The sequence below is a fragment of the Nerophis ophidion genome, linkage group LG22 (genome assembly GCF_033978795.1).
Source record: "Nerophis ophidion isolate RoL-2023_Sa linkage group LG22, RoL_Noph_v1.0, whole genome shotgun sequence".
NCBI lineage: Eukaryota > Metazoa > Chordata > Actinopteri > Syngnathiformes > Syngnathidae > Nerophis > Nerophis ophidion.
The window spans coordinates 31,514,984-31,527,483 of record NC_084632.1 but is presented as its reverse complement, the minus strand read 5'-3'; the positions used below and the strand labels follow the sequence as shown (position 1 = coordinate 31,527,483).

The window sequence follows — 12,500 nt, the reverse complement described above, 5'->3', positions numbered from 1 at the left end:
AATTCAGCAATCCTTGTGTAAACTTCTTCTGGTACTGTAATGGTACCCAATTTTGCCTTTTGTAACAGAGGGTGCTGGTTCAATCCCTGCTATTATGCTGTGGTCCTGTTCTGGTTGTATTATTTTCTCAAAACATATATTAATCTACTTGTTAATTTACTGTTAATATTTGGCTACCTTGGTTTTAAGCGTTGTATGTGCATACAAATATTTTAAATTAGATTTCCTCTAAGGTTATACTTCTCCTCTTTTGTTGAGAAGAATTGTTGTACATTCTTGGGTAGCAGGTTATAGTTTGCTTTGTACATAATTTTAGCTGTTTGCAAATAAACCAAATCATTGAATTTCAATAATTGGGATTTACTAAATAAAGGGTTTGTGTGTTTCCTATATCCAACATTATGTATTATTCTAACTCAGGGGTGCCCATCACGTCAATCGCGAGCTACCGGTCGATCGCGGAGGGTGTGTCAGTCGATCGCCAGCCAGGCTTTTAAAAAAATAGACCTAAAAAAGACGTCACTTGATTGACATTCATGGCACCCGAGGGTCTTGTGAGATGACGCTGGCTGCTGCGAGATCATTATTAAGAAAAAATAACGGACAGGACGGCGAGAAACACTTTTTATTTCAACAGACTGTCGCGCCATACCTTCCGTCAAAACTCGAAAGGCCGACTGCACGGTTCCTATCTTCACAATAAAAGCGCTGCTTCATGCTGCCTGCGCTAACAAAATAAGAGTCTCGGAAAGCTGGCGTGCACAAGGCAGCAAGCTATGGAATTTGCCGCCAATGTTTTTCTTGTAAAGTGTTAGAAAGCTGGATAAAAAGGATGCCAAAAACCAACCACTTCCATGTGGTATTGTACAGAAAGGAGGACTTTTTTTCTCCTCCATTCAAAAATGTGTACGTTATCATCAACAAGAAAGGACAGAGCAGGCTGTACTTCCTCAGGAGACTGCACTCCTTCAACATCAGCAAAAAACTCCTGTGGATGTACTACCAGTCAATCTATCCATCTATCTATCTATCTATCTATCTATCACTACTGTCTGATTCCAATCAATGCAAGTCATCAGAATCAGGTAATACGCCAACTTATATTCTTGTCTTCATGAAAGAAAGACATCTATATGTGTTACACATGCTTGTATTATCATTAAACACTTAACTTGTTAACAAAAACGTCTCTTTCATAAATAAATAAATATAAATGATATATATGAATGAGGTAGATCCCCTCGATTTGGTCAATTGAAAAGTAACTCGCCTGCAGAAAAGGTGTGGGCAACCTGATCTTTTTTGTAACACGGTTAGTGAAGGAAGCGTACACGTGTAGTAGTTTCCCCATATTTCTACACTATAACAGATATGGTAACACAAGCGAGCAGTAGAGAATATGAAGTGATTTTTGGTCAAGGACATGTTTTGCTTTATTCTTTATTGACGTGTTTCTTGCTACTTTATGTTGTATATTTTTTACATCCATCCATCCATTTCTACCGTATGTCATTTTGGGGTCACGGGTTGTGCTGGAGCCTATCTCAGCTGCATTCGGGTGGAAGGCAAGGTACACCCTGGACAAGTCGCCACCTCATCACAGGGCCTATGAGATTTCCAATTCATTTGATCATCTATTAATACACCCAAAAATGTGCTTTCATTTACCCCTTCAATATTTACTCTGTGTATTGGTAATTGTGTTTGACTTTCTCTTTTACTGTTACCAAATTAAACATTTAATTGATACTATTCTGACCACATTTTTAGCTTTGTAAAAGCAGATTTGTTGTTTTATTTAACTCCTGTATCGACTTTCATTTGAGTACATTGGTCATATTGTTGTTGCCGGTTGCTTGACGTTTTACTTCCTTTATTTTTTACCACCCCACAGGATGAAAATCCGTAGCTGAGTTCAAACACATGAAACAGTTAAATGTATAACAACGATAAAAAGGATGTATACATTTTAGGCTCCACTGGTAGCTTTAGTTTGGAAAAAAAAAAAAAAAAAAGCAAAGTGGGTCAGTGAAAATTAGGGAAATGTACCTGCGGCAATACCCACATGTTGAGTAGATTAGTGTGTAGTTTGCTCCATCAGTTGTCCTCTACAGCAGTGGTTCTCAAATGGGGGTACGCGTACCCCTGGGGATACTAAATAGCAACAATTCAAAAATCCTTTATAAATATATCCATCCATCCATCCATCTTCTTCCGCTTAACCGAGGTCGGGTCGCGGGGGCAACAGCCTAAGCAGGGAAACCCAGACTTCCCTCTCCCCAGCCACTTCGTCTAGCTCTTCCTGGGGGATCCCGAGGCGTTCCCAGGCTAGCCGGGAGACATAGTCTTCCCAACGTGTCCTGGGTCTTCCCCGTGGCCTCCTACCGGTTGGACGTGCCCTAAACACCTCCCTAGGGAGGCGTTCGGGTGGCATCCTGACCAGATGCCCGAACCACCTCATCTGGCTCCTCTCGATGTGAAGGAGCAGCGGCTATACTTTGAGTCCCTCCCGGATGGCAGCGTCTTCAGTAATGCGGACGTTGTACCGATCCGTTGTGGTGAAGAAGGAGCTGAGCCGGAAGGCAAAGCTCTCAATTTACCGGTCGATCTACGTTCCCATCCTCACCTATGGTCATGAGCTTTGGGTCATGACCGAAAGGATAAGATCACGGGTACAAGCGGCCGAAATGAGTTTCCTCCGCCGTGTGGCGGGGCTCTCCCTTAGAGATAGGGTGAGAAGCTCTGCCTTTATAAATATATTTATTGAATAATGCTTCAACAAAATATGAATGTAAATTCATAAACTGTGAAAATAAATACAACAATGCAATACTCAGTGTTGACAGCTAGATTTTTTGTGGACATGTTCCATAAATATTGATGTTAAAGATTTCTTTTTTTGTGAAGAAATGTTTAGAATTAAGTTCATGAATCCAGATGGATCTATATTACAATCCCCAAAGAGGGTACTTTAAGTTGATGATTATTTCTATGTGAAGAAATCTTTATTTATAATGGAATCACTTGTTTATTTTTAAACAAGTTTTTAGTTATTTTTATATCTTTTTTTCAAATAGTTAAAGAAAGACCACTACAAATGAGCAATATTTTGCACTGTTATACAATTTAATAAATCAGAAACTGATAACATAACCAAAAATGCTTTGCTCTGATTAGGGGTTACTTGAATTAAAAAAATGTTCACAGCGAAAAAAGGTTGAGAACCACTGGTCTGCAGTGTCAGGACTGGGACAATGCATGGATTCATGAATCATTCAATACCACTTCAGACCAAAGAAAGCACTCCTATACAACACGTGTTAATTGCAGGCACGTCCGTCACAGAAAATGTGCATTAGTTTGATGATTGCGGTCTTAAAGAAAACTATTATGGCTCTTTGCTTAAATCAGTGGTTCTTAACTTGGGTTCGATCGAACCCTAGGGGTTTGGTGAGTCAGCATCAGGGGTTCGGCGGAGGTCAAAACACACCCATCTCATCGTGTAAATACACACTTCTCCCTAACGGCACATTACGGATACGGCAACAGCTGACTGATTTGCAGGTGTGTAATTTGTTGTGAGTTTATGCACTGTGTTGGTTTTGTTGTCTAAACAAGGTGGTGTTCATGCACGGTTCATTTTGTGCACTAGTAAAAAAAACATGATGACATAAAAGTATGGGAAACATATTCACCATAAATTAGTTTCTTGTCAACATGCAAATTAGTAACATATTGGCTATTAACTAGTCATTATTAAGTACTTATTAATGGCTTTTTCGGCATGGCCTTATTATAACCCTAACCCTTAACCCTAACCAAATCACTCTAAATTAAGTCTTAATTACTTACAATATGTTCCAATAGTGTCCAAACAACTCTAAATTAAGTCTTTGTTGATTAAAATGTGTTCCCCATACCATAGTGTTACCAAAAACATATAACTTTGTCAAGAATTAAAAAAAAAAAAAAAAAAAAAAAAAAAAAAAATTTCACATATGAAACTGGCAGGGTTCGGTACCTCCAACAAGGTTAAGAACCACTGGCTTGAATGGAACATAGCAGTGTGTGTGTGTGTGTATTTATTTACCATCACTAGAGGTGTTCCATGTAGGGGCTGCTACCACACTGTGGTCTTGAGCAAACTCAGACCCTGCAAACACAACAGACATTCTCTATTAACATCTTAACGCATTGTTTTGAATTATGCAAAAATACACTGATAAGAAAGGAAATGTCGTATTCCGTGTGCTGCATTTCCTGTACGCTTTTCACCAGGTGCAACACACATGTTGGCAAGGCTGCCGAGACACATTTTATGGATAGAAAAAATAAAAAAAACTTGCTGTGACCTCTCGGTGGAATTGTGGTGACGAGTGGTTCTCTCGTGGGTGCAGCGAAGATGGACACAGCGTGAGGTAGGAACAATAATTTATTTATACTAACTAAAACAGACTAAGAACCAAAAACACTTGCTCGAAGGCACCAACAAACAAAACAGAAAGCGCTAGCATGAGCTAGGGACAAACAACTGAAATAGCATGGAAGCTAATGTACACGAAAGTAGTTACCATAAGGTTGGGAAGAGCGACGTCAACTGTAGCATGAAGCAAACGAGAGTCCAAGAAAGAATGTCAAACAAAGGCGGTCTTAAATTGGGAGATAGCTAATCAAGGGCAGGTGCGAGTGATCAAAGGAGAGACAGGTGACACTAAATTGGTAACTATGACAACAGAACAAAACCAGGAAGTGCCACAAAGAACTGAGGACGACAAATACTAGACAGAATGTGATAACAAACAGAACCAAAACCAGACTATGCCATGATCCGAGGCGTGGATCATGACACTTGCTCTGCACTGTAAAACTTCACCAGTATTTACACCGACTAACAGTATCTTTTCCCATTGAAATATTGTAATGAAAATATGCTGTAATATAACAAAAAAATGACAATTACGATACACTCATATTTCAAAGCAATGATCTGTCATAGTCATCTAACTATACAGCAAACTCAAACTGAGTTGTCTCTTTCCGTGGACCACGTTGCACACTCTTCTACAGTAGGTGGCAGTATGCTGTTAAACCAAGAGAGACATTCAATTACAATTGTGAAGTCACAGCGTGTACTTGTACTTTTATTGTGACTAACTTTAAAATTGCAAAGTTACACCATTCCGTTGTAACTTTACAGTAATTAACGTCACATCACAGCTCTGCAGTTACGGGGAATTGCTGAAATGTAATTCTTAACCATGGGCATTACAAGATTGGATTCGATTCAAAATCAATACTTTATAATAACATTGTGAATAAACTTGTAGTCAAACATTTAATCAATCAATCAATCAATCAATGTTTATTTATCTAGCCCCAAATCACAAATGTCTCAAAGGACTGCACAAATCATTACGACTACAAAATCCTCGGAAGAACCCACAAAAGGGCAAGGAAAACTCACACCCAGTGGGCAGGGAGAATTCACATCCAGTGGGACGCCAGTGACAATGCTGACTATGAGAAACCTTGGAGAGGACCTCAGATGTGGGCAACCCCCCCCCTCTAGGGGACCGAAAGCAATGGATGTCGAGCGGGTCTAACATGATGCTGTGAAAGTTCAATCCATAGTGGCTCCAGCACAGCCGCGAGAGTTAAGTTCAAGCGGATCCAAGACAGCAGCGAGAGTCCAGTCCACAGGAAACCATCCCAAGTGGAGGCGGATCAGCAGCGTAGAGATGTCCCCAATCGATACAGGCGAGCGGTCCATCCATGGTCATCGGACCGGACCCCCTCCACAAGGGAGGGGGGGACATAGGAGAAAGAAAAGAAGCGGCAGATCAACTGGTCTAAAAAGGAGGTCTATTTAAAGGCTAGAGTATACAGATGAGTTTTAAGGTGAGACTTAAATGCTTCTACTGAGGTAGCATCTCGAACTGTTACCGGGAGGGCATTCCAGAGTACTGGAGCCCAAACGGAAAACGCTCTATAGCCCGCAGACTTTTTTTGGGCTCTAGGAATCACTAAGAAGCCGGAGTCTTTTGAACGCAGATTTCTTGCCCGGACATATGGTACAATACAATCGGCAAGATAGGCTGGAGCTAGACCGTGTAGTATTTTATACGTAAGTAGTAAAACCTTAAAGTCACATCTTAAGTGCACAGGAAGCCAGTGCAGGTGAATTGCATTAAAGATAAAGTTAAACGACCTCTGATAGTCACACACACACACTAGGTGTGGTCAAATTACCCTCTGCATTTGACCCATCCCCTTGTTCTACCCCCTGGGAGGTGATTTGAGCAGTGAGCAGCAGCGGTGGACGCGCTCGGGAATCATTTTGGTGATTTAACCACCAATTGCAACCTTTGATGCAGAGTGCCAAGCAGGGAGGTAACTGGTCACATTTTTATAGTCTTTGGTATGACTCGGCCGGGGTTTGAACTCCTGACCTACCAATGTCAAGGCGGACACTCCAACCACTAGGCCACTGAGCATGCTAATAAATAAAATTTAATAAAGAGGGGGGCGTGGCCTGCGGGCCTGCAGCGAAGCAGGGTGTGCCAGCACCAGCTTTGAAATCAATGACTGGTGCGTAGATGGCCCACCTGGGCCTTGTTATTTAATCACCTGTTGCTCTGTTATAAGCAGCAGCCAGGAGGACAGACGGGGTTGGAGCTGGAGTGAGAACGTGATGGAGAGACAATTGCTGAAAAGCAACAACAGATACTATATTGAGGAACAATAAATCTATATTGAGAACCTGAACCGGGCCTCATGTTGGTGATTGGTGGTCTGACGGACCCCCTGGAGGGCAACCTCCATATAGTCAAATACAAATAAGAAAACAAAGATCACACTTCTCTTTTCTAAGGTAAATCTTTATAGCAGAAATGGCCATCTCCATCAACAATATGATTTGCTTGAGTGCCTGGACAGGACATCCATTTTCTACCACTTGTCCCTTTTTGGGTTGCGGGGGGTGCAGGAGCCTATCTCAGCTGCATTCAGGCGGAAGGCGGCGTACACCCTGGACAAGTCGCCACGTCATCATAGGGCCAACACAGATAGACAGACAACATTCAAACTCACATTCATACACGAGGGCCAATTTAGTGTTGCCAATCAAATAAATATATATATATATTTTTTTGTCGATTAAGACACATTGGGAAGGCTATGTCTCCCGGCTGGCCTGGGAACGCCTCGGGATCCCCGGGAAGAGCTGGACGAAGTGGCTGGGGAGAGGAAAGTCTGGGCTTCCCTGCTTAGGCTGCTGCCCCCGTGATCCGACCACAGGTAAGCGGAAGAAGATGGATGAATTGCGATTCATTCAAAAATCTTTTTTTTTTTTTAATAAATTATTTGGGCCAGTGTGAAATAGACAACAAGCACAGTTTGTTATATAAGAAAAAAATAAAAATGTTTTCACCAAATCCAATGTTAGGCCTCCACAATAATGCCACTGTACAATGAGCAAAGACTTGTATCCCCCCAGCCAGCCGTGTGACCCTAAGGCGGCATTATTGCTATCTGACGACAGAGCAAGTCATGACGGATGAGGGGGACAAAAAAAAACTGGCTGCATGGGGGCATTTCCGGCAAATAAAAAAAAAACCTTAAGATAAAAAAAAAAAGCATGATAAAAGCAACTCAGTGATCAGTGGAAACACTCAGCACACATATGTCTCAGCAGCATATTATTTAGGCTGTAATTTTGTGCAGGCTGCTTGTTCAAACTTGATGGATGGCCAACTCACGACCCTGCGTTCACACGGCTGTGCTAAAACACAACCATATGAGCTGAGCAAAAACAGATAAATGCATGAGCCTAACTTTTTCTGCAGGTACTTAACTGGATTGTACGCTGAAGGCAGTATCCCAAAATGTAGACGTTTTACTGACGGGTAACCAAAGGAGTCCTTTAGAAGAGGCGCTGAGGACGGAAGGTGTCAAACAGGAGCTGACCAGACATGCTAATAAGGTGATAATGTGTCATTTCACAAGCGCTGCATCAGGATGCTGAAGACTGCGGGGAGGTGCTTGTGAAATGAGCTGTGTTAATGAGGAGCACTTAAAGCCGAGGCATCTGGTAGCAAAGCAGGCCCACAACACCCGGCAGCACACTGGGTGGCTTTATTGCATCCAGCCTGTCAACAGTGGAGCTCCTTAAAAGGCTTATATTTTCTTCAAGCCAACAACTGCATCACCATACTTGCCAACCCTCCCCATTTTCCCGGGAGACTCCCGAATTTCAGTGCCCCTCCCGAAAATCTCCCTGGGTAACCATTCCCCCGATTTCCACCCAGACAACAATATTGGGTGCGTGCCTTAAAGACACTGCCTTTAGCGTCTTCAACCTTTGGCATATCCGTTTTTCCTCCATGCAAACAGCGTCACATAATATACGCAGCTTTTACACATACACAAGTGAATGCAAGGCATACTTGGTCAACAGCCATACAGGTCACACTGAGGGTGGCCGTATAAACAACTTTAACACTGTTACAAACATGCGCAATACTGTGAACCCACACCAAACAAGAATGACAAACACATTTCGGGAGAAAATCCGCACCGTAACACAACATAATCACAACATAATCACTTGCAGCACTAACTCTTCTGGCACGCTACAATAACAATATACTACCACCAAACCCTACCACTTCCCGAATTCGGAGGTCTCAGGGTTGGCAAGTATGTGCATCACCAAATGTGTTTGAAGTTTGCAGTGGTGAAAACTAGGCTATGTGAAGTGAAGTGAATTTATATCGCGCTTTTCTCTAATGACTCAAAGCGATTTTACATAGTGAAACCCAATATCTAAGTTACATTTAAACCAGTATGGGTGGCACTGGGAGCAGGTGGGTCAAGTGCCTTGCCCAAGGACACAACGGCAGTGACTCGGATGGCGGAAGCGGGGAATCGAACCTGTAACCCTCAAGTTGCTGGCACGGCCGCTGTACCAACCGAGCTATACCGTCCTGTCTACATTAAGCCGGATAACCCCTTAAAGGACTAATTATTTAGAATAAGCCCCGTGTCAGCCACACTAAACCCTCGTTTAAGGTCCCCCTCCTTGGATATATTTTTACACAGGTAAATGCGCCGTGTATTTCTTGAATCTCCGGCTCTTAGCTTTGTACGGACTCATGGATCGTTTACAAAGTGAGTTCGGAGAGGAAATGACGCCAGAGAGACCACACTTCACACAGGAAGTGAGATCAGAAAGAAGGCGCCACAGCCAGTTTCATAACAACCTGTTTCCATTTGAAGGTAAACTCTAAAAACATGGAGGCGAGTGATCCAGACATGCCCGTGTTTCTCCTTCCTCTACATGTACAGACACTTGTGGAAATCACACATGAATACCTTAAGAGAAAGCGATTGCAGCTATTTGGGATACAACACTTCTCACACGGCGAGAGAACTTCCGAATGTCCAGGTCAGCTGTGACTCTACTTACCGAAAAAGTTTGTCCATTTGTTGAAGGGGAGACAAAGAGAATGCGAGCTCCCGCGGATGTGATAAATAAGGTAGTGTGTGCTTTGTACTACCTGGCGGAAGAGGGAAAACTAGTTGGAAAACATTGAATGCATTTGGACTGGCAAAGCAGACCCTATCAGTTATTGTCCGCCATGTATGTCGCGGACTCAACCTCTGGGTCCAGAGTATATAAAGTCATGAAAAAGGAATGGACAATGAAGGTGAAGGCAAAAGAGTGAGGACTGCCCGGACCAGATATCTAGATCCCTAGATTGATTGATGTAAAATGTTCTTTATCACATGGTTTACTTTCACGTGTCCATTAAAGATTTGATTAACTTATGTTATGTGTTTATGTCTCACCTTAAAACTCATCTGTATACTCTAGCCTTTAAATAGACCTCATTTTTAGACCAGTTGATCTGCCGCTTCTTTTCTTTCTCCTATGTCCCCCCCTCCCTTGTGGAGGGGGTCCGGTCCGATGACCATGGATGAAGTACTGGCTGTCCAGAGTCGAGACCCAGGATGGACCGCTCGCCTGTATCGGTTGGGGACATCTCTATGCTGCTGATCCGCCTCCGCTTGAGATGGTCACCTGTGGACGGGACTCTCGCTGCTGTCTTGGATCCGCTTGAACTGAACTCTCGCGGCTGTGTTGGAGCCACTATGGATTGAACTTTCACAGTATCATGTTAGACCCGCTCGACATCCATTGCTTTCGGTCCCCTAGAGGGGGGGGTTGCCCACATCTGAGGTCCTCTCCAAGGTTTCTCATAGTCAGCATTGTCACTGGGGTCCCACTGGATGTGAATTCTCCCTGCCCACTGGGTGTGAGTTTTCCTTGCCCTTTTGTGGGTTCTTCCGAGGATGTTGTAGTCGTAATGATTTGTGCAGTCCTTTGAGACATTTGTGATTTGGGGCTATATAAATAAACATTGATTGATTGATTGATATGTCTCAGGTGTGATTCACTACAATAGCACACAGCACACTGGATTCCAGTTAATAGATATACCACAACACTGGATATTGTTCGGATAAGTGACATCTAATTTGAGAACTTGCACATAAAGTAACACTGGAGGTGACTATGACGTGTGCATTTTCCGTGCATGCGTAATCGGACAGAGCAGGGGAGGGAATCTTAAACGACCATTGTGTGTGTGTGGACAAGGATAAGTTTAGGTGGAATTTACCCCGGATAACCTTAGCCGGCTTAATGTAGAAGGGGCCTTAAACTCCCTTGGTCGTCTTGTCTTCTTCTAAGTTTTTGACCTGCAAGCCCAAGTCCACGTAAAACTATTTCCAAGTAAACATCGAATGGATTCCCCAAAAATAAATTGATACAACCCTTATCTGTTTTGTCCATTTTCCAATTGTGCACAGGATCGGAAATCATTTTTTGTGTTTTGGGTCTGGAAACAAACATTTTAAAAACTATTTTTCGTTTTGTAATGAAAAATAATACACAGATTAACGTCTCCCTTGTTTATGTTTTAGTTGTACCTATACAATTAGATGGCTTCCTGTTGCCCAGCTACTAAATGTTGACTAATTGAGGCACAGCAGGATCACTTATTGTGGATTAAAGGGGAACATTATCACAATTTCAGAAGGGTTAAAACCAATAAAAATCAGTTCCCAGTGGCTTATTTTATTTTTTGAAGTTTTTTTCAAAATTTTACCCATCATGGAATATCCCGAAAAAAGGCTTTAAAGTGCCTGATTTTCACTATCTGTAAATCCACCGTCCATTTTCCTATGACGTCATCTAGTGATGCCAATACAAACAACATGGCGGATAGCACAGCAAGATATAGCGACATTAGCTCGGATTCAGACTCGGATTTCAGCGGCTTAAGCGATTTAACAGATTACACATGTATTGAAACGAATGGTTGGAGTATGGAGGCAGATAGCAAAAACTAAATTGAAGAAGAAACTAAAGCTATTGAGCGAATAGCGACTGACGCTATTCGGCCATGCATGTCTGCCTTAGCATCGCCGGTAAAATGTACGGACCAAACGATCAGGACTTTCGCATTGACACTGGATCAACTTAAATCCGTCGATTGGTAAGTGTTTGTTTCACATTAAATGTGGATGGAGGGAAAGGCTGAATGCAAATATAGCTACAAATGAGGCATAATGCTGCAATATGTACATATAGCTAGCCTAAATAGCATGTTAGCATTGATTAGCATGCCATGCTAATCGATGTACATTCTACGTAAATCAACTTGAATCCGTCCCTGATCGTGTTGTTACACCCTCCGACAATACACCTACGAGGCATGATGTTTCCAAGGTAACACCGGAAAACAGTCGAAAAAACGGAAAATAACAGAGCTGATTTGACTTGCTGTGTGTAATGTGGTGGAGAAAATGGCGTTGACTACCTAGGTGACGTCACGTTCTGACGTCATCGCTCCGAGAGCGACAAATTGAAAAGTGTTTAATTCGCCAAAATTCACCCATTTAGAGTTCGGAAATCGGTTAAAAAAATATATGGTCTTTTTTCTGCAACATCAAGATATATATTGGCGCTTACATACAGTAGGTCTGATGATAATGTTCCCCTTTAAAATTAAGTCTTGATCTAAATGGGAAGAGCAGACATTGTACGGTAAAAAATTGTTTTATTATGTTTGTAGATTGTATTTCTTGTTTAGCACTTAGCCATACAGCTACTTGATGCCTATGTGTTCCAGTAAGGCTGGATTTGTTTAGCACACATCTTCGAAAACTTGTAGCTCATCCTCTTTATATTTAGGATCAACAATATAAGTTTCTGGATCATAAAAGTAATCATTGTTGGCTCTCACAATGTCTGCATGATTTGCATTGTTGTTGGTGGGGAAGGGATCTGCGGTTTCTACCTCTACATCACGTGATCACATGACCGGCTAGCTCAATATTTCTCAAAATGCCGCCGCCTCTTTGAGCTTTAATTTGACCCCCTTAACATGCTTTAAAACTCACCAAATTTGACACTCACATCAGGACTGGCCAAA

The 12,500-nt window shown here is 42.2% G+C and overlaps 1 protein-coding gene across 1 annotated transcript in view; it reads right to left on the bottom strand.

The window, feature by feature from the left end:
• Positions 1-12,500, bottom strand: part of ror1 (receptor tyrosine kinase-like orphan receptor 1) — a 358,626-nt gene that overhangs the window by 116,900 nt on the left and 229,226 nt on the right. The window contains exon 2 of the mRNA XM_061883694.1: positions 4,091-4,153. Within this exon, the coding sequence (XP_061739678.1) occupies positions 4,091-4,153 (63 nt within the window). The remainder of the gene's footprint in view (positions 1-4,090; positions 4,154-12,500) is intronic.